The 22,746-nt window shown below is 34.2% G+C and overlaps 3 protein-coding genes and 1 pseudogene across 6 annotated transcripts; 2 read left to right on the forward strand and 2 right to left on the reverse strand.

Annotated features, from left to right (window-relative positions):
- Window positions 1–2,673, reverse strand: LOC132170563 (protein FAR1-RELATED SEQUENCE 5-like; annotated as a pseudogene).
- Window positions 2,674–5,374: 2,701 nt separating this feature from the next.
- On the forward strand, window positions 5,375–12,563 carry LOC132168245 (D-ribulose kinase). 2 transcript variants are annotated; one of them, XM_059579374.2, is made up of 10 exons: window positions 5,375–5,519; window positions 5,635–5,855; window positions 6,396–6,535; window positions 6,633–6,885; window positions 6,993–7,125; window positions 7,339–7,427; window positions 7,720–7,997; window positions 10,474–10,543; window positions 10,661–10,897; window positions 12,308–12,563. In XM_059579374.2, the coding sequence occupies exons 1-9, from the start codon at window positions 5,447–5,449 to the stop codon at window positions 10,862–10,864; spliced, it is 1,461 nt and encodes a 486-aa protein (XP_059435357.2). In that variant the 5' UTR covers window positions 5,375–5,446; the 3' UTR covers window positions 10,865–10,897; window positions 12,308–12,563. The 2 variants fall into 2 exon arrangements, with proteins under 2 accessions (XP_059435357.2, XP_059435355.2); XM_059579372.2 differs by lacking the exon at window positions 12,308–12,563 and having other exon boundaries at window positions 10,661–11,089.
- Window positions 12,564–14,962: 2,399 nt separating this feature from the next.
- MCT2 (MEI2 C-terminal RRM only like 2) lies at window positions 14,963–16,363 on the forward strand. Its single transcript, XM_059581607.2, has 4 exons — window positions 14,963–15,543; window positions 15,628–15,753; window positions 15,878–16,019; window positions 16,160–16,363. The coding sequence occupies exons 1-4, from the start codon at window positions 14,963–14,965 to the stop codon at window positions 16,361–16,363; spliced, it is 1,053 nt and encodes a 350-aa protein (XP_059437590.2).
- A 1,826-nt stretch (window positions 16,364–18,189) lies between these two features.
- LOC148587423 (receptor-like serine/threonine-protein kinase SD1-8) lies at window positions 18,190–22,008 on the reverse strand. Of its 3 annotated transcripts, none has more exons than XM_088513261.1 (7): window positions 20,663–22,008; window positions 20,431–20,560; window positions 19,943–20,117; window positions 19,626–19,836; window positions 19,293–19,530; window positions 18,799–18,946; window positions 18,190–18,690 (listed from the first exon to the last, which is right to left on the reverse strand). In XM_088513261.1, exons 1-7 carry the CDS (start codon window positions 21,969–21,971, stop codon window positions 18,382–18,384), a joined length of 2,520 nt encoding a protein of 839 aa, XP_088369387.1. In that variant the 5' UTR covers window positions 21,972–22,008; the 3' UTR covers window positions 18,190–18,381. The 3 variants fall into 3 exon arrangements, with proteins under 3 accessions (XP_088369387.1, XP_088369386.1, XP_088369388.1); XM_088513260.1 differs by having other exon boundaries at window positions 19,943–20,160; window positions 20,425–20,538; window positions 20,654–22,008; XM_088513262.1 differs by having other exon boundaries at window positions 19,293–19,370; window positions 19,586–19,836; window positions 20,431–20,567; window positions 20,619–22,008.
- Window positions 22,009–22,746: the final 738 nt, after the last annotated feature.

Here is a 22,746-nt window from a genome sequence, read left to right on the forward strand (position 1 = left end):
TTACTTACTAAGGAAATTCCTGAGATTCATATTTGTATTTGCACTATCAACAGGAGGTGTTGGTGTAAGATTGAATCCATCAGTTACCTAAAAAAAGCATAGCACTTAACTTGTCAACTTAATATGAGACGTATTATTTTTTTTCAAGTATGATGTAAGTTTACCTGTAGAAATTCAATGAAACCAGTTTCAGGTCTATCTCCAAATGGTTATTTAGATGTTATCATTGGTACTGAATAAGGCACTTGCTCAATTCGCTATATTATAAAACAAAATAAAATATCATTAACAAAAACAACAAACATGAAATGCATTTAGACATATTAGAAAATTACAATGATTTAAGGCTATTTCGCTACAAACTCAAATTATGTTCACCTGACGAGAATAACATTTTGCATGTGAGTTAGAGTTACCATCCTGAATGTTAAGAGAACAATTAATTTCCTGTAAGTAAAAAGAAAATTTAATGTACCTTATAGTATTAAATCTAATAAGTCATATGAGATAAATGTAAATTTATAAAGGTAGAATGTTACCTGAAAGAACTTTTCCCCAACATTATTCTTTGTTGTAATTTTTGTGCTATTCTTTGACTGATTCTCAACCCAACTTCTAAATCGTTTTCCACCTTTCCAACCTTCCTTCTTTTTGATCCCTTTAACTGTTTCAAGTAAATTCTCAACATATGGGGTATGAATCGCAGTTTCATTGCTATTTGGCAATGACATGTGAGCTTCATTATCAGTAGTACTTGAATTTTTTATATCTTGAACATGTTTTTCCATTTCCTCTAACATTCCCTCTACAACAGCATATGCCTCATCATTGTCAGCTGCTTCAGCGACTACTTTTACCACCCTTGGACACAATTTTCTATATCGTTGTGCAATATTTAAATTCACATCCTCTTCCACATTTCTGGTCTTAACATAAATATGCCCACTCTTTGCTTCTCTTGTCCACCTCTTCAAAATGTATGTATCAGGAATTATCTTAATATCAAGCAAGTCAAAAACTTTCAAAGCATGGCAACACAAAATTCCAAATGTTTCAAACTTCATGCAACTACATGAGATTATCTTATTGTCACGGTTGAAAATTACTTTATACTCCTTGTCTTTCTCATAAAGTGCAACAATATATTCGTGCATAAACTGACTCTCACTACAATGCTTTATTATCGTTGCTGATGCATAGTCATATTCATCGTGAATTTTTTCAAATATCACAGGAGTATACATCTGTGCCGCATGCTTTAACAAAAGTGAATTCTTCAATCCCAATGTGAGCATTTTTTGTTGAGCATTATTTTCAGCCTCCAATTCCTTATGCCGCTTTTGCTCTACCACCCGCTCAAAATGTTGAAAAAATTTCACTATACCCAAATTTGATTTTAAGTAAGCTTTCAAGTCCCCATTCAAGCTTTCATTGAGTTGAGTACTCCGCACTCCCAAAGTAAATGCATTCTTCATGTGACACTTAGTCCATTTTGTCTTCAATTTGTACATACAGTCCAACCAACTAACTAACCCACCATTATATCTGAATCATTTTTTTCCAAGCATTTTCAAATTCAGTCTCATCTTCATATTCAAACATACAAGATTTAAAGTCCCGTAAAAAATAAGAACCATCCTTCATCAAATTCCCCAAATATTTGATGCCATTTTGCATTATGTGCCAAGTGCACAATCCATGCAAGATGTTTGGCATCACCTCAGTTAATGCCTTTGCCATTGCAGCTTCTTGATCTGTAAATATTGTTTGAGGCTTTTTACCTCCATGTGCATCTAAGAAATTTTCAAAAAGCCATTTAAATAATTCTGTCGTTTCATCATATAAAAGTGCAGCCCCAAAAATCACAACTCCTCTATGGTGATTAAAACCAATAAAAACAACTAAGGGTCTTAATTCTTTATTCGTGCCATATGTAGTGTCCAACGTCATAACATCACCAAAATAGGCATAGTCAATGATCATTCTAGCATCAACCCAAAAAATGTTAGTCATTTGCTCCTCATTATCTGATTGGACGGCATATTGAAACGATGGATTTTTAGCAAGTTGTTCGTGAAAGTACCTTAATAAGCAACCAGCTTCACCATATATCAAACTCTTTTGCCGTCTTGTTCGAAGATAATTTTTTTGATCAAGCTTAGTATATCCAAGATTTGCTCTCCCACCTACCTCTCTATTCATCAGCGCATGGGTTGCCTTAGGTGAGATTTCAGAAGCACGTGCCAAATCAATTGCAAATGATTGAACTTCTAACATTTTTTGATGCGACCTCATCATATGAACAGTTTCTTGAAGATGCAGAATATGATTATGTTCAGTTATAAAAAAATAAACCTTGTACTTCCCAGTCTCTCGTACTAATGAAATAAACAACCGTGCATGGCAGTTAGTTTTTATTTCACTTGGATGACAAGAGTAAAGATGATCCCGCTTGTCTACTCTTTGATCACCTTTCTTGCAACAAACAAATCCTCTCGATTTTACTTTTCCATCCAACTTACTTTTATTTATAAATTTTTTTCTCACTCCAAAACCCATTTGCTTTCCATAATTTTCCCAATGCTCCCATGCATCCTCTAGGGTATTAAATTCCATATCAACTTTAGGTGTCCAATCTATTTGAGTATTCATATTTTGAAGGGAATCATCCATAATGCTATCCATGTTTTTTTTTTGTTACAAAAGTATATTTCTGTCATCAACAAACAAGAAATAAAATTATATAAGTCAAAGAAGACATTACATTTTGTTGGAAGATTTAAACTTCCATACAAAGATATATATATATATATACATACACATTAGCACTTGACTGGCTCTTAGGTTTTGGTTTTTTTTTTCTTTTTCTTTTTCTTTCTTTTTAAATCGGGCCTTACTCTTAGGTTTAGTTTAAAGTGTCTTTTAAAAATAAAAAGTAATATATTGAATAGAAAAAAAAAATTAAAATACTAAAAACCTTATTTAAAGTCTGCACCGCAATTTTTTTTTTTTTTTTTTTGTTTAAGCAATAGATTACATGAGATTATTCCTTAGAAGTCTTCGCTGTTTTTGTTATAAAAATATTATCTTGCTTCAGAGACAACAACTAGAGAGACAACAAATAACAAATAACAAATAGGCAGCATAAAACAACCCCAATCCCCTATACAGCAAACCCACTAAAAGACCAAAATAAACTGCGAAAATGGACAAAGAACTCAAAACAGGAATACCAGTTCCATAGTGTGATCCCTGCTTGGTCGTAGTTTTTCTCAGGTTTTCGATATCAGATATGAACAAAGCCACAGCAGTTGTGGTCCGAAACAGTTGCAAAAGCTTGTTGTCAAAGCTTTTCTGGTTTTCTTTTTCTCCGGTTAAAGATGAAAAAAGAAGAAGAAAAGGAAGAGAAGCAAGCTTTTGGAGGGAAAAAGAAAAAAAGAATTCAACCTCGGGAATAGGTTTTGAGTGTTTCGAAAAGAGCATTTCAGAAATCCTCATGTGTATAAAATCTACAAAAAGTATTATTTCATTGTCCATCTTTTTTATTTTTCTGAATAAACAAATTTAGTGGGAGATGATATGTATTATGTAATAATTAGATCTTCTGAACGAAGAAAATCAGCCGAATACAATGATGTAAAAGCACCATCATATATGGAGGTGAAATTCTGACAAGTTTCTTACAAAAAAAAAAAAAAAAATTCTGACAAGTTGAAAATAATACCAAGAAATGCCAAGCAACTTCTTGTCTCATAAATGAGAAAGGAAACATTACGTATAACCTCTCTGCGATCTTTCACCTTGCACAGAATCTGAACATTAAATACCTCTGCACCAACGTAATCTTCCTATGGGTTGGTTTTTAAACCATTTTGTTTCCGTTTCGTTCCGGTTCCGGTTTGATACCGTACAAATTGATTGATGCGAAGAACAAAAATAAATAAATAAATAAATAAATAAAAAGTAAAAAAATAAGAATATTTAATATGAAAAAATAAAAAAATTTTGTTTTATAATAATTTTTTTATTTGAATAATAATAAAAAGTGATTGATGTGATGTAAAAAATAAAAAAATATTAAAAAAATAAAATAATGGGTTGCCTTTGCCTTTGCGAAAACCATTTAACAAACAGACCTATATATATATACCCTCGCACATAGGTAATTATTACTCACGAAGAAAATCATACACACTCGGCCTTGTTTTTGGTCACAAATGAATAGCAAATATGAAATAGTTTATGTGAGATTGACCTGTTGTACTAAGTGAACCAACCGTTTAAAACTTGTTGAATAGGTAAACCTTTCACAATTATTATTTAAATTGCTAGCAATTCAGACAATAAAATTGTTAGGATCTCTATCTCTAAAAATCACACTTATCTTACCGTGCTAACATGATAGTGTTAATCGGCCATTAGATCAGTTATTGTTTAAAAAAATAAAAATAAAATTAAGGGCTAAATGACACTGTCACATTAATAAAGTGAGATAACGATAAGATAAAAGTATAATTTCTAACGTTACTCTGTTCCAAATATGCACACTCGAGCTTGTCCCTAAGCTTGTATGGGCCAACACTTTGTAGGCCAATAAAGAAACTTTACCAAATAAGTATGAGCACAAAATGACTCATTCATGTCTTTTTGGGTCATAATAGACTAAGCATAAATTTTTTGGATAAAGTCCATTAACCAATTCAAACTATCACTTTAATAACAATTTACTCACAAAACTATCAATTGCGATAATTTACCCTCAAAACTACCAAGACAATGACAATGTACCCCCAATTTTTAAAAAATGACGAAATTACCCTTATTAAAATAAAAACAAAAATACTAATTTTTTTTTTTTTCAAAATTTTAAGAGTATTTTTGTCTTATTGAAAATTTTATAGGGTTAATTTCGTCATTTTGATAGCATTGGGGGGTACATTGTCATTGTTTTGATAGTTTGAGAGGTAAATCATCGTAATTAATAGTTTGAAGGGTAAATTATTATTGAGGTGGTAGTTTGATGGGGTTAAGTGGACTTTACCTACAAATTTTCAAACCTTTCTTATGGGCCTAGGCTCCAGATGATTGCATATCTTGGACAAACGAGTTAGCTATCAAGCCAGCACCGAAAATATATATTAGATCAAAGATTAATAATTTAAACATTAACTCCTTAATTTATCTTTTATTTTAATTAAAATACTTTACATGAGAGGTGTTCAAATGTTAATTAAATAATTAAATATATAAAATTTTTAAAACAATTGATAATTTGAAAAAATATGCTATCAACTCGTAGAGCGCCAAAGAAACGACGCCGTTGCAACGTTATCCCTTTCCATTTTTTTTTCTTCCCTTTCTCCGGTGGATTTTCCAGTTGCTTAATCCAACCGAATTTCCAAACCCCTCTCCCTCTATCCAGGAAGAGAGCAAAGCACACACTCAAATGAATATGCTTTCCCCAATCCACCATCCCACTGCCTCATTCCACTTCCTCCGGCCCTCATTACCAAAACACGGTACATCTCTCTCTCCCCATGGCGTTTATTATACAGTAATACATAGTCGAGTTTTAGGTACAAGTTTCACTGTTTCACGTGTTTACTCTACGCTTAATTTGCATAATTTTCACAGGATATTGTAGTTCAAGAGGTGGGTTATGTGATATTGCAAGCAAAACAAGACCAAAGACAATGATTTTTGCGAGCCACGAAGGTAACCCAGAAGTGGGTCTTCAAGCCGGGGAGCGGCTTTATCTTGGAATGGATTTTGGCACGTCTGGTGCAAGATTTGCGCTCATCGATAAGCAAGGGACAATTCACGCTGAAGGAAAGAGGGAATATCCGCTATATAAGGTAATAATAGTTTATCTTTTGGAATTTTTATTTATAAATGTATGCAACGTGTTTTAAGCAATCTAAATTTCTAGACTGCATAATACTGGGCATGGTAGTGTCTTGAACATTTGAGAGAATTTTTATCATGGAAAAAAAAAAAGGTCTTGGAATTTTGGTGATGCGGGCTAAGTAAATTGTTGGGCTAGATTTTTTTTTTTTTTGGATGAATAAATTGTTGGGTTAGATTTTATTCCAGAAATTGTCTGCGCATTACCAAATTTGCATAGAAATTGCATACATGAACTAGCTCTCACTTACGGAGCTAGGAAAGCATATCATTAGTATCGACTCATGAAAAATGTTAGCTACATTTGTACAACCACTCCAAGCTCAATCTCACTTAGTAATGAACCAATGTGGGACTAATTTTATGGAATGTCACACTCACCTTATGTGCTTAATGATGCTCAACAAGAAGAATGTAATGGTTATATGTACTACTGCAACAAAATTTATTGCCCAGGTGAACTGAGAATTTTGTTTCTGATGTCTAGAAAGAGCAAAGACGCAATAGATTGGATACATTCTTGGAAATCAACACTTCTCTTGCTGCTTGAAGACGTTCCATTTCATCTTCGCCAGCTTATTGCTTCCATTTCCATTGATGGGACTTCTGCAACTACTATAATTATAGACAGGTGGGTACCTTTGAGATTTGTCCCCTATCGTTTGCCTTGTTTTCCTTTTCCATGTCAAGATGCATTTGAAGAGGGCATTCTGAATTTGGTATTGCAGCACGACAGGAGAACCATTGTGGAGACCTTTCCTCTACAATGAGAGCTGTTCTGATGCTTTACCGAAAGTAAAGTCTATCGCTCCTGAAAACCATACAGTTTGTGCTGGGTCCTCGACTCTGTGCAAGCTCGTCTCTTGGTGGAATGTTTATGATTCAAATAAAGATTCTGCAGCATTGTTGCATCAAGCAGATTGGCTGTTGTGGCTTCTTCATGGAAATCTTGGAGTGACCGATTACAATAATGCTTTGAAGGTAGTTTTGACTATTTCTTTCCATTTAGGACTTGCTACCTCTACCACTTGTCAATTGCCAAAATTTTGTGTTGGAAAAACTATTTTGATTGTTGTTATCTTTCACAGGTAGGCTATGATCCTGGACTTGACTCCTATCCACCCTGGTTGCTCTCGCAGCCGTATTCTAAACTTCTGCCTTCTGTCAAAGCTCCTGGAAGTCCAATTGGCTTTTTAAAAGAGGACGTTAGAACACAATATAGTATGTCTTCTTTCAATTAAGCAGTCTCGTAATGAAGCCTATATGCGTTGTAATTTTCTTCTGAGACACAATTTGTAGCTACATTGGTATCAATTGGAAGCTTAGTTGAATTGTTATTCGCTGGGAATTGACAACTTTGATAAAACATTTCTTTAAGAAAATTCCTTTGGAAGATTTCATGTAATTTCAAGTTTATAAAATACATCTGTGCAGGTTTTCCAAAAGATTGTGTTGTATGCACTGGAACCACTGATAGTATAGCCGCCTTTCTTGCAGCTCGTGCAACACAACCAGGGAAAGCTGTGAGATATCTGCTACACTTACCTTTCTCATTTAATCATTAAGGAAATTGTAACACATGGTTAGGGTTTCCATTTCCATGTTTTAGACGTCACATTTATTTCAGCATGAAGCCAAATGTGAAATTCACCCTACCGCAGATATTGCATTTCATAGTGCTATGGTTTTTTTATTTTTTTATTTTTTTCTGTCCAGATGATTTCTAAAATTTCCTAGGAACTTTTTGCTTAACATTGATGCAATTAAGCTGTTCTCTGAATTTTCATGAATTTTGTTTGTAATGCTGATATTTAGGTCACTTCTTTGGGTTCAACCCTTGCTATCAAATTACTGAGCACCAGTAGGATCGAGGATGCACGATATGGGGTGTATAGTCATCGTCTGGATGATAAGTGGCTTGTTGGAGGTGCTTCAAATACCGGTGGAGCTGTTCTTCGACAAATTTTTACTGATGAGCAGTTGGAGAACTTAAGTGAACAGATTAATCCCATGAAAACCTCTCCACTAGACTACTACCCTCTGCCAACGGTTGGAGAGAGATTTCCCATGGCAGATCCAAAAATGGCTCCTAGGTAATGAATCTCTACCTAACTTCTTTATGGAATTTGTAAGAGTCATTCTAAATCTAATAGAATCTCATTTTTATATATTAATCCTTTTTATATGCGCTTGAATCTTAATTTTCAGAAGCATACCCTATTATTTGCATATTAAGGTATATACGTGGTTACAAGTTTTGAAAAAAAGTAGAATATGTTGGGATTGATTTTGCGTCTGCACCATCCTTCATGGTAAGTACTATGAAAATAAATTGCAACTTGAAAGGCCTTGAAAATATTTACAAAATTAAGGAACCTAGTTGGAGCTTGGCCATCTGCTACTTAGCTAGAGACACATTTTTTTTTTTTTGAGGATTTAGATGTTGTATGTTGTGTGGTCATGTTTGATGGGAAACTGCCATCCCCTCCTCTGTCCTTTCTCTCTCTCCCCTGTTTTGCAGATATTGAAATAACTAACCTTGCTTTTGGTTGTAATCTGGCTGAAGACAACAATGTAACTAGAACTGACATCTCAACCCTGATATTTCTACATTCTATGTCTTTTGGTTTGTGGATTTCTGTCTGCAGTAAAGCAAGTACAGCAGGTAGACTTAAAAGTGAGAACTTAGGTTTCTCTGTTTAACGTTACCAGGGAGTACGCTACAACAATTAGTAGACAGAGAAAAATTGGCTGGGTCTTCTCTATGTATCAACTTGTTGCCGTTTTACCATTATTCTAAGACTCTTTGCATGTCCTGATTATAGATAAATGTCGATCATTTTATTCTGTTTTTAAGGTATCTATGAGTCCCATGATCTATCAAAAAAACAGAAACAGAAAAAGAATGACATAAAATCCAACATAGAAGCCAAATCAAAAGTGGCAACAATATTTTATGTTTTTATGGAGCAAAGTTATGTGAGAATGAAATATATCCAGAAAACTGTATGAGACAATATCAAAGAATATTTTTTTTTTGAATTTTTGGTATTTGGTTGAATTGGCCTATGATGAAAGTTAAAAAGAAAAAAAAAAGGGCATATTTCTTTGAAACTAGTTCTTATTGAGTGGATTTTCTTCTTCTTATTTTGATGAATTTGAATGGATTGTGTTCAACTGCGTTGTGTTAACTTTTCTGGCTTCAACAGCTACTGTAGAGTGAGCATCTTCAACGTAGATATCATTAAAACATGACTTTACAACTAGATGGAAGATGACTTTCTTAAAAATGATTTAGTTATCTATATCGAGAAATAAATAACTGAAAGTTTTAGCTAAAAAGTGTTGATAAATGATTTCCATTATCTAAAACAGCTATGGGTCCCACTATTATAGGAACTTTGGTGAAATTTTTATGTTTTTTTTTTGTATAATATTTATGTCCAAGTTGACTATATATACTTTTGTATACTCTTTTTTAATTCTAGGTACCGTTAGTATACAAAGAATCTCATTTGAATTTTTCTTTTATATAATGTTTAAACTTCATTGCTAGTGATATTGTTTCACTAGTTTGGTGCCCCTAAGAGAAAAATCATGGCTCTAGCCTCTACCACTGTCTCTTAGCAAAAACTATTTATATGGCATAGGTTTGTTTGACAGTTGTTTAAAGAGATCAAAGCTTTTTGGGCCTAAGTTCAAGTTTTGTAAATCAATAATGCAACCTGTTTGTCATTTCCGACTAATCTGTGATTATCATCTAAAATATCACCCAAAAAAAAGTTCAAGTTTTGTATGTCCATGCTAGAGCTGAAGGCGAGATTGTGAGTGTTGCTTGGGGATTTGTTACCTGTGGCTGAGGAAAATACCTCTGTTCTTCCTTTTTGTTAATTGGATAATCCCTTTAATGATATCTTCAGGTTTGCCATTTGGACTTGATATTAGAATATACATCCCAGAATGTGATGGATTAGAGGTGATTTATATCTTCATCCAAGTATTTATATGCCATTTTACAAGAGTTAGAATAATGATAGGCATGCATGAGCAAAGTTAATTTACTTGGAGTTCCTGTTAGGAGGTTGTCTTTATCAGGTTTCTACTTTATAAAATCAGATGTGTTGGTTTTGAGACATTCGGAGCAATGCACTATGTGGACTGTAATCTTCAACTGATAATGTGATGATTAATATCCCATGGTCTGTCAATTGAGTTGGTTCAGTTTGGCATATCACTAAATTGATCTGTTTTGAAAAGCTTAGACAACCCTCCTACCCTTTTCCTGCCAGTATATACTGTATCGTTTCAGGACAATTGCTAGTCACATATGTTAGTTAAATTGCAACTGGAGCTCTCTAAAATTACTTATAAAACTCAGTCTCACTATTAAGAATCAATGTGAGACTTAAACACCTATAAGTTCTTTTATAATCTACTAACTCTATGTGAACTAATCATCTTCTCAATATAGGATTGAGATGTTATATACACCGGCACACATGCATCTAATTGTGCATAAATGAAGCTCCTGCAGTTAGAACGATTCATTTTGTTCTCATTTTTGTGCAGGTTACATCCACGACCAGAAAGTGATGCTGAGTACTTGCATGGGATTTTAGAATCAATTGCACGTATCGAGGTATGAGGACTCCTATTTGTTCAAAACTTGTTGCAAATTGGCAAGAGGAAACATGTTGAAATCTTAAACTAGAGCCTTGTGACATGGATGTCTCTTTATCATATAAAAAATCTACAGGCAAAGGCGTATGGCTTGCTGAAGGATCTTGGAGCAACCCAAGTTGAAGAAGTGTTCACGGCTGGAGGTGGTGCAAAAAATGTGAAATGGACCAAGATACGCGAGAGAGTGCTTGGTTTGCCTGTGAGTAGGGCAATTCAGACAGAGGCTGCCTATGGAGCTGCTTTACTGGCATTGAAGGGTGCCCAACAATGTGTCCAGTGAGAGCAGAGTGGAGGTGATAGGAGAAAGCCAACTGTGAGTGATGAATCTAATAAAGTTGTTTATTATTCGGATGATACAAAATATATGATTTAATGCATCAATAAAAACACAAAAATTGCACATCTGAAAATTGCTTCTGGCAAATTGCCACCAATCTGCAATATCATGCATGATCGATTGAAGGAAACTTGTTATGAATTGATTCAGCTAGTAAAATATTTTGAATTGTTGTGATCAAATTTCATATTTTTTGTTTTAATAGTTTTTAGACGGCCAGACTAGCGATGAAGTTTTTGCAAAAAGTGATCATTGGAGTCGGTTCGTCTCCTAAGGGATTGGGGACACTCTGATGATTAAATTAGTCTTATGCTTGAGAGCGAGAAACCGAATGGAGAGTTTTAAAGAGAGAAATAATACATATCTGTTTGTGTTTGCCTTTTGGAGAGTGTTAATTTTATAGCGAGACTTGAATGCTTGCCATGTGATAAGTTCCACATTCTTTTCTTTTTTTCTTCTTTTTTATAAATGAAGGAAAATGCTACAGGGAAGTTCCACATTCTTTTTATTATTGCTATATTGTGGTGGGCTGTTTTAGTGATTTCGTTTTTATATTAAATGGGCTTTTAGCTTGGGAATTATGCTGAGTGAACTAGATATTTAGATTGTTAAGCTTAGTGAGACTATCAAGCTTGATATTTATCACGGGGGACAGAAATAGAGATTTTCTAAAATAGTATTTTTATTTTTATTTTTCTTCGTAAGAGGAAAACAATTCTTTAAAGGTATGTTTATATTTGTTTATTTTTCTAAAAGAACCTAATTTGTTTATTGCGTAAGTTCACTTTATCTTTCAAACTTTGTATATCAAGTAATCCCATGTCGGAGGGCGGGTAGTTTGGGTAGATGTTCAGGGTGCTCGTTTGTCAACATTTTTTAGGATATTCTTTTAGCAAAAAATAAAAGTATTAATAAATAACTTAAAACACAAAATACTCATAAATTCTTTTTACATTTATATTATATCATAATAAAAAAATAAAAAAATACCCTCTAAAAAACTCCACCAAACGAACCTAAATCTTTTTGACACGACGTTTGAGAGGCTTAAGACACAAATTTAGGATTGTTATATTTTGAAATTGTTTGTCTGAATTATGTGAAATTTAGGCAAGGAACCATAAAGGATTTGAGTTTTTTATTTTTATTTTTTAGGAAATGTTACGTATTCTTTGTATTTTTTTAGTGTTCTCTCAACTGTAATATGACCTTTAAAATTATTGTTTAATTTAAGATTATTATTATTATTAATTCTTAATTTATTGATAATTTTAAAAATTATATCACAATTAAAAAAACATAATTAAAATATTAAAAAAACACTTTAACATTTTTCTTATTTTTCTAAATAAACAAATTTAGTGGTTGATGATATCTTATAATTAGATCTTGTCGTAATGAAGAAAATCAGCCGAATACAATGATGTAGAAGCAGCACGGATCCGGATCCGGATACATATGGAGGTGAAGTTCTGACAAGGTGAAAATAATACCAAGAAAAGCCAAGCAACTTCTTGTCTCATAAATGAGAAAGGAAACATTCGGCCGTCTCCCGACCTCTCTGCGATCTTTCCCTTTCAGACACGCAGCACAGGATCTGAACATTAAATACCTCTGCACCAACGTAATCTTCTTGTCCTAAGCCTATGTACACTTGCACATACGTAATCATTACTCACGAAGAAAATCTTTCTCCTTTATCGATAAATTTAAATGATTTTTTAAAAATATTTTAATATTGAATAGTATATTTTAAGTACAGGGATTGATTTTTTTAATATTTTTATGTCTCGTAAAAGAAAGTAATGAAATATTGACTTTATGAGATGATTAATGTTAATTTTATCATCAATTAAAATATTGTTATTTTTAGAGGTTTTTATTTTTTTATTAAAGAGTCTTTTAATACTACTTTTTAAGAGGTTTATTTCTTAAGAAAGCCTTTTCCATTGCCATTTATTTTTTTCTTCATTAACAAACAAATACCTTAAAACTATTTCATGTTTTTTTTTTTTAAAAAAAAACCCCATAAACACCTTTCAAAAAATTAATAAATGAATATTCGAAGCCTTACGCGGCCGCCTTAACTTAGCATTTCAAAGCGGAAAAGAATTTTCTCAATTTTAAATTTCTTCCACTTTTTTTTTAAAAAAGTTTTAATGACAATAGTATACTAAATATACTACCCTTCAAAATATACTAAATGAAAGAAATTGAGAAAATTTGAAATGGAAAAAGTTATTTTCCTTTAAAAACCGCCTCTAGCATAAATGATGACTTAGAAAATGGTCATAATCCTGTCTCTTTTTTTAAGAAGTTAGTAACTTAAAAATAAAATTATAATTTTACAATAAATTGAATCACTACATGTCAAGGATTGAAAATTTTTTACAATTGATTATTCGAATTGCACGTAATTTCAGCAGTTTCACAAAGTAGCTCACATCCTAGGTTCATCGCAAGTAGCCCCACAACTTGCCCTCTTTATGGGTCTACTTGAATTGTATGGGATTCTTATGTGGATCAGGATCCAATTTAATTGGAGATAAATTAGAGATTTTCTAATCGTTAATCGTGGCCCTTCATTTTAAATCTAATGGTCTATAAAATTATTTAAACTTCTATAAAACAAAAGTTATCATTTAATACCTCAATTATATAAAAGCAACTGACATTTTATAGACCATTAGATTTAAAATGAAAGGTCACGATTAACAATTGAAGAATCTCCAATTTCTTTTCAATTGTTGGGGATCTCAATTCTCCTTATGCATGTACCAATCAACAATTGACATATATGATTTCTTTCAAAAAAGAAAAAAAAATTGACCATAAGAACCATTTCCAACAGATAACTTATTTCTAAAACTTTAAGATACTTTTGATATAATAAGACTCGGGTTGACACAACTACAAATTCTATAGACTAAATAAATATTTTTTTTCCTCTCTTTAACGAGTGGGGTTAGTATTTTTTTTTTCTCAAGGAAGAAAGTAAAAGAATTGGCTAACTAAGGAACACAGGAATTAATGGTGTTTTATTCTCTATTCTATTTGTTTGAGGTACTCTTTTTTATAGTACGATATTAATTTCTACACTGACTATTAATTATGATCAACGAGAACTGATTTAAAGTACTTTAAAAAAAGCATTCAAAGTTTTTAAGTTTTACTTAAAAGATTATGTTCAATATAACATAATGTTTTTTTTTTTTTTCTAAGCAAAGATTTTGTTTAATCATAAGGTTAGGGAGTGGAATTATAATTGAGTATTGCTACACTGTAACAGTTTGGCAAACAACTATCTCTTATTTTCACATCAATAATTGTTTATTACTATTTGAATAAAAAAAACTCATAACAAAACTCTTTTATCAAATCAAATTATAAATAGTTTTTAAGATTACTATTAAATTTGTGATGGCTCTTTATTGATTTTAATCCAATAGCAGTTCTAAAAGTTATAAACTTATATATAAGGGAGAGAAAGTGAGAGCGTATAACAGGATTATTCTTTATAATTTTAGAAAAATGTTAAACTTACAAAAAAATTTTATAAAAAAAATTTTACAAATTAATGTCAAACAATATAATTAGATTTATCAAAATTTAAATTTATCTCATTTTTAATTATGATGTACTTTTGCAAATTTTTTTTTTTATAAGATTTGTTTGTATGCCAAGTATTTTTAAGTGAAATAAAAAACTTTTTAAGGGATAAAAAGTTAATTTAAAAAAAGAGTTGTATGAGTTTTTTAAAATTTCCATGGACCGTCAACAAGCTGCAATAAGGACGGACTTTAAAACCTTTTTTTTTGTTTTTTTTTTTTTTTTGCTCCTTTCGAATCGGTCTTCTTTAACCTAGAACACGTACGGTGGATATGGCTTCCACATGTAGACCGGCAGTACTCCCTTAATTATATATTTATCTATATATTTCTCGTTTTTCTTGTTCTTCTCTGTCTCTCTCAACCTTTGTATTGCTAAAAAAAGAAAGAAAGGAAAAAAACGGGTGTCCAATCTTTAGCATTTCAAGCGACCATGGCTATAATGGTTCCTCAGAGGGGTCTGAACCCAAACGCACCCGAGTTCATTCCTATGCTATTTCCCCAGCTTACAACCTCTTCTCCCGATCTTCCCTACTATCTTCCGCCACCGACACAGACATTCCTCTGCTACCACGCTCCTTTTCTTCGAACCTTCTACACCAACATCTGCTTCCCAACAACCCAACCCTCCCTCTTCCTTCCACCGCCTCAGAAAGACCTTGTGTCGGTTATCGAACCGACAATCTCTTTTGTGGCTGAACCACCGCCGCCGCCGGAGCAAACTCATCCCGCGCAGAACGCCGTGGAGCAAAAAATGGTGGCCAAGAAGACGAATCCGAGGAGGTACAGGAATCAGTGCTACGGCGGGCGAGGTGGTGCTTGGTGGGAAAAGTGTAGCGAGGGTGAGAATTTTTGTCGTAAAAATGTTGAGAGTTTGAGAAAGTACGATCCAAATGCGAGAGGTGTACTTTCTCGCGCCGAGGCTAAGAAGAAAAACTATTCCTCTGTGCTACCTGTGGAGAGTGGTGTAAGAAAGACGACCATTATGATCAGAAATATACCCAGCAAATACACGTACGTATATATTTACTAATATTTTTCGATTGGATTCGGCTTTTTTCCTGTTTCTCTTACTTTCTTTCATCTGGGTTTCCTAAGACGTAACATGTTGGTGGAGTTTTTGGACGACCATTGCATGTTGGAGAATCAAAAACTGAACACTAAAAACTCTGAAGAACACGTCGTTTCTGCGTTTGATTTCGTGTATTTGCCTATAGACTTCCGGTATGCTTACATTATCCGCCTACACATTTAGTTTCTGAGTCTTGTCGATCTCTCTTCTTTAAATTATAAGTTCTAATAGTCGATCTCTCTTCTTTAAATTATAAGTTCTAATAAAAACATGCAGCACGGGGTGTAATAAAGGCTACGCATTTGTGAACTTCACCGACCCGCGGGCAGTGTGGAAATTTTACCTTGCTGCTCACAAGCAGACGTGGAAACTTTTCCATTCGCACAAGATACGGGAGATATCCTTGGCTAGACTACAGGTGTCAATATATATATATATATATATATATATATATATATATATATATATATAGTGGTTGTAGACTGCATGCTGCGATGAGATATATATATATACGAATTGTTCTGATGAATTTGATTTGATCACAAATGTTTTTGACAGGGTGGGGAGTTGTTAAGGCACTTCGAGAGCATGGGGTTTCCGTGTGAATCGGAACAAGTTTTGCCCGTTTGCTTTAGCCCGCCCCGGGACGGTTCAAGGGAGTTGGTGAAGGAAATGGTAGTGGGAAGGTGTACCGGCATGACGGGAAAGCAGCAGCAGCAGCAGCTCCTCTCGGGCTCACCATCGAAATCTAGCTGTGTTTAGATTTTTGGTGGCTCTGATTTGACAAGCTTTTTGTCAAATCATAATACGTCGTCGTACTTGTTAACTCTAAATAGTTGTTTGGTTCATCTCTTCTTTTTCAGTTGGGGTTGTAACTTTCTGGTTAGTGTGTTGTAGTTTTTTTTTTTTTTTTGTAATAAAGTGTGTAGTAGTTAGCGTAGGGTTTCTGCAGAACATGTGTTTCTGCAGAACATGTGGGGGGAGCTAGGGGGTGGTGGAGCTTGGCACCTGGGTCCGATGAGCATGAAAGGACAGGTGGCGGGGTCCACCCTCCAGATGGATGGTTGTGATTTATTTAGATGGATGGTTGTATGTTGAACATGTTTGTAATTATTGACTGCTGTGTTTTTTTTCTTTTTTTTTATTATTATTATTATTAATATTGTTGCATCATTGGGTCTTTTTTTCTCTGTTTTCTTTTACTGTAAAATCTCAGTGTCTGTTTACTTCAGTTATCGAGAAAAATAGCTCATTATGAGGGCACAGATGGCAGCAACTAGCCCCCCCGAAGCTGGCTATCCCATTCCCACCTTGATGATTGTTGAAAAAAAGGAAAAGAGTATCTAGAAAGTTTAATTAAAAAAAATTAAAAGGATAAAATTTTCTTCTCTGTTTTCCTGAGAAAGTTGAGCCTCTTTTGTCTTCATTAATGAAGTTACTGTACCTCTATTGTAAATGGAGGTAGTGCTCTCTGCCGGTCCATGTAATCCCCCGAAACCAGGGAATGGTCTGACTGACTAATCACAAAGTGAAATGGGGCCGGGGGAGTGTAATCATCCCTACTGTACAAGTACAAATATTATTCTATTTTTAGTCAATCATATATACTCTCTGCATCGACACAACAATATAGGACACCCTATATATTCTCAGTGCAAACAGGTTTAAGGGCGAAAAATAACGTATATATATTGTTTGGTTGTGGTACAAGTGTACTACTCCCTCCCTATGTGATTCTTCCATCACCATTAGTTTAGGGGTTTGCAATAGAAAGCATGTTTGCTAAGAAGCTATCTGTAATGGTTAAAACAAATATATTAATCAACAAACGAAATCACAAAATATTAATTTTATCTTATATCTTAAATACTTTTTCAAATTAAAATCAAAATATACCCTGAAAAGGCATTAATGAATCGTTTCCTATTTTTCGCTCTCTCTCTTTGCTTTTTGTTTGCAACTCCTGTTCTGTTAACAATTTCCTTTTCTTTTCTCCCTGTAAAAGCACTCTGCAAAATTCGATATCCGATGTTGATCGTCATCCTCCAATCTTTTTAGATTAAAAAAAAATTGTTTATTATTATTATAATTATTGGTTTCAGGGTTGTAGCTTTTCTCTTGGGCCAGTAATTCGGTGCTGCATGTTGAGATGGGCAGATCCAAATGAAAAGGAGAAACGCCTTTGTTGGCTTAATTGGATCAAACACACGTGCAACCCAGCCCATTAGGCTTCAGATATCAGATAAAAGATTGGGCTTCATGTTGCCAAGCAAAGACCGTTAAATCTGACGCGAAGGAAGTTTGGGTTACAAATTGGTCTCTACAATACAATAGAGCATAGATTTTATATGGCCTAACACATTAATAAACATACCCAATACTCTTATAAAATGAAAAGAAAAATATGAGTGAATTACTTAGGAAAACATTCACCCATTAGTATGTGAAGATTTCATAATGAAATTGAAAACTAAGGAGAAAAGAGGAGGAAAAAAAAAATTGAAGAGAAAGGATTTCAGGTAGTTTGGCATAAGGACTACATTTTACTCTTATTGCTTGATTGATCTTTATAATACAAATAATCCCTATTTATAAGAAAAAGATGGTAGGTAAATACAATACAAATACCATAATAAAATTATATTGATTTGATTCCATTCAACTATGGAAAATATGTAGATAACGAAATTATCAAACCTATATAGAAACTCAATATTCTAGCTGTAAGATGGAAGTGTTGGTTCTACCGGAAATCTTTTCTTTGATGTATGAGATAGTATTTATCGAGCTTCTGTTATGGAAATAGTTAGGTTGGATATTGAGCAATTTCCTACACTGTTGATAGTTGAATTTGTGTCGTTCACATTCAGACCTCTGGTAAAAGCAGGTTGCTTGGGTGTAGGTAGAGGTGCATGTTCATTGATAATCATTGAGACTACGTCAAGCATGGTAGGTCGATCAGTCGGGCTTTCTTGGACACAAAGAAGCCCAATGTTAATGAATCTCAACAAAATAGAAGTGGAAGAAGGACATCCTATTGTTGGCTCCATCAAGTCCAAACTCCGATCATCTCTCCACAACTCCCAAGCCTAGTTTCATTCCAAATCAGACTAAATTTTATTACAAACTAGAACAATTTTAATTTATAAAACTAATGTAAAATATAAGGAATTTGGGAGAGTAGAAAAACAACTCACATATCTCAGAAGATTGAGTGAACTACTGTTATAGAAGCCAGTATTCTTCTTGCCACTTAAAATCTCTAGGAGCAATACTCCAAAGCTAAACACATCAGACTTTATTGAGTACAAACCTTCCATAGCATATTCGGGAGACATATAGCCACTGCATTTCGAAATTTAGTAAACGACTTTATTAGTAGCCCGCTCAGAGAATTTAGCTAAGAATTGCAAATATAGTACTGCTACAGGTACTACAACTTTTATTATAGACCCCTTATAAACTTAATGTAACGGCCTATAATTTCTTAATGATTAAGCAAACAACTTGACATGTTAATTTACTTACTTAGTGACTAACTTGTTAATCATACAATACTCTTAATTATTTTATCAATTATGAACTATCACATCAGTTTGTAAAAACATTATAATAAAAGTTTTAGTATCTCAAGCATTTTTTTTTTTTTTTTTTTTGTAGATATTATGTGTGAAATAAATTGCATACTTACTAAGTTCCGACAATTCGCTGTGTATTTGTTTGTGTTTCATTGTCTCCAACTATTCGAGCCATCCCAAAATCTGATATTTTTGGATTCATTTCACTATCCAATAAAATGTTACTGGGTTTTAGATCCCTATGTATGATCCGAAACCTTGAATATTGATGAAGATAAAGAAGTCCTTGAGCAATCCCTTCAATAATGTGTATGCGTGTCCCCCAATCTAACATCCTTTTCTTTGTTTGATCTGTTTAAACAGTACAACTAAGAAAATTAATGCTAAAAAAAAAATTGACAATAAAAAAGTATCATAAAAAGCATGATAATGAAACATGCACGCACCAAAAAGGTAGAAATCCAAACTTTTATTGGGCATGTACTCATATATTAACATTTTTTCATCTCGCTCCATACAACAACCCAAGAGTCTGACAAGATTTCTGTGCTGCAGTTTGGCAATTAGTATTGTTTCATTTCTAAACTCCTCAAGCCCCTGTCCAGATCTTTTTGAAAGCATTTTTACTGCAATTTCTTGCCCCATTTGTGATTTCCCCTACGAAAGAGAACCATAAGCCTTTTAAACTTCCATGAAAGTTTACCATTATGGGTTGTCTTAATAGCTTTGAAGCAAATTCATAAGGAGAATGAATCATATATACCTTGTAAACTGGTCCAAAACCTCCTTGTCCAAGCTTATTCGCAGTCGAGAAATTATTAGTTGCAGCTGATACACTCTCATAACTGAACACCGGTAACTCAACATCCTTCTTCTTCCCTCTTATATTCACATTACTTTTAGTGTCTGTTCCATCATTTATTCCATGAAGTTCAGTACTGAAATCAAATGTCAATAGATCATATCTTGAAGTCTCCTCTCCTGTTTCATATAGAATGACAATAATTTAGCGGAAAATCAAATAACACTATGAGCCATATCAGTACACAAGAGCCTGAGCACTATCTTCACCGGCTGATCGTCATGAGACTAAAAAGCTTTTCATTGTGAGGCCAGGTGAGTTGACACTCTAAGAGCAAGGACATGTCACAGATTTCTAGTCTTAAATTTAGGCTCCGTTTGGCAAATGACTATAGCTAGCATGTAATTTTTTGTGAGTGATTTCTATGTATGGTTAGAACTTACGCTGACTTTTGCGTTTGAGCTTTCTCTTGCATGAAAAGCAAATTGAGAGGCATAAGATAAGCCCTACCACAGGGACCAGCACGGCTAAAATCACCCACACTTTCCGTTTGTTGCCTGATTATGATGACAAAAATCACTATTAGCTAAACCATAATATATAGAGAATTAAGTATTCATTCAGAAATAGAGATAACATAAATTTGTGTAGATTTCATTTCACTCATCCTGCCTTTGGTACTTTGATACTCATCAGCAGCAAGTCTGAGATAGATATCTTGTCCAACCTCGCCACCATCTGAGAGTTGCTGTAAGTTCAAAAGAGCTCCTTCCCATATCATACACCCACTGCTATTGTAAGCATAAGCTGTGCAAGAGCAATTATTCATGCAAGCTACTTCACAATTCATAGCACCATATGCTTTTGAATTAACAGGCAATCTCACGTTTGGTATTTTCATGAACCAATCTTTTTTGGCATTAGCATAAGTAATATTCTCACATTGCAAAGGGGATTTCCTCACACAACCACCTGACCAATCACTTAGGTTAGTTTCTTCAATTGAAAATGGTTTAAAACCATTTAGACATTCACAGGGGTTTGAGGTACTCCCATAATTCACGCCAAATGCACCACACAAACCATAGACATCAGATATATTTACCGGCCGAGACCAAAATAAAATCCAACCCCAAGATTTGTTCGACCATGAGTATTGCTGGATCTCCCCTGAAGACTTAATGGCAAACCTAAGTCGGGAACTGGAAGAAATGTTTTTAACAGAATAAGTAAAATAGCTTTCATTTTCATTTGACACAAAAGTGGCGCTGGATATATAATTCATGAACATGTCACCAGCTAAGCTGAAATATTCTCCATTCCAAAATCCAGAGCTCGCATACGTTTGGGATCTGTTCCACTCCAAGATAAATTGACTGCTTCCATCTCGGGCTAACCTGAAGGAGAACATACCTGGTGCAGGATCTTGTGAATTTTTCCATGAAATGAGCTGCTGTAGTTTTCCAGTAACCTTGTCGATCCCAAGCTTTGCACCTGGCAGCCATGTATCGGTTGGATGGTCGAAACTCTCCCAAAATATAGTATTCTGGTTGGAACTATCTCTTAAAACAAAATTTCCATTATCACCAAGAACTGCTTCAGTTGAGTTTGACAGGGGATGTGTCAAATTTGTCGACCAAAATGGTATGTTGGAGGAAGCGTCAAGCAGGAGTAGATTGCCATCTTCGGAGAGTTCGAGTCTTGATGAAGATGGATCAGACAAAGGGTTTTCTCTGTTTGCTACCCATACAAAATCTTTGACATCAAGATTATTATTAAACCATATGCCCAAGTATATTTTTAAAGAAGTACCTGGTCTGAAGAAACCGAGTTCAAAATTGCTTCCTTCAGATATTATGGTTGTACTCACTGAAAGAGACTGACCCGCTGAAAGGGTATCTCCTCCTGCATCGGAGAAGCAAGCTCTGTAGTAAGACAGGACAAGAAGCAGAACAAAGAAGAGCCATGGCTTCCTTGTATAGGTAACCATCCCTCCTCTCTGACTTGCAACGCTGCATCTGCATATAGTAATATTTAGCAGAACGCCAGAGGAGAAATGACGCAATGTTGCTAGAAGATATCGGCACAGTGCTCAGTCAAGTCAAAACGTATTTTGATGATTTAACAAAACCGTATTTTCATGTTACATAAATAAAAAAATTATTTTTGTGTTTGAAAAGTATTTTATGTTCTGAAGTTTGCTTCCTTGCCTGTTGTTCTAGTTGACTAAGTTGTGGTGCCTTCTTTCCATTGCTTCGGAATGGTGTCCGTGCTACTGAATCCCCCATTCATCTGCTTTATTGGGTCTCCCCCTTTCCTGGTGAGAGAAAGTCAACCCCAGCTAGATGGAATATCATACAATTATTCAGATGATTCTATTCTGCATTCTCCGTTCAAAACCGTCTACTCTATAACTAAAGAAAGATCGTTTATTGATCGTCGTTCTTTTTCATTAATGAAATTCGAATCCTCTTTTCGGATATGTTGTTTTAGTTGATGGAGTTGCACACACATCACATCCTTCTTGCTTTCATCTTTTGTTAGTGAATCGGGAAGGTCAGGCAAAGCCGTAAAAGTGCTTTAAACTCGAGATTCTTATAAAAGTGATGACTGCTTCCATTAGTATGCCAATCACAATTCCGGTCCAATGTGCCAAACCTTCCGACATCGAGTAGTGATCACCTCAGTCTATCTACTACCTTAACGGGCTCTCCTCTCTATGGTTAGCTAGCCCCAAAAAAAGTAAACAAGGGCAAGGTTAATCT

This window comes from Corylus avellana, chromosome 2 (genome assembly GCF_965113065.1).
Source record: "Corylus avellana chromosome 2, dhCorAvel1.hap1.2, whole genome shotgun sequence".
Taxonomy (NCBI): Eukaryota; Viridiplantae; Streptophyta; class Magnoliopsida; order Fagales; family Betulaceae; genus Corylus; species Corylus avellana.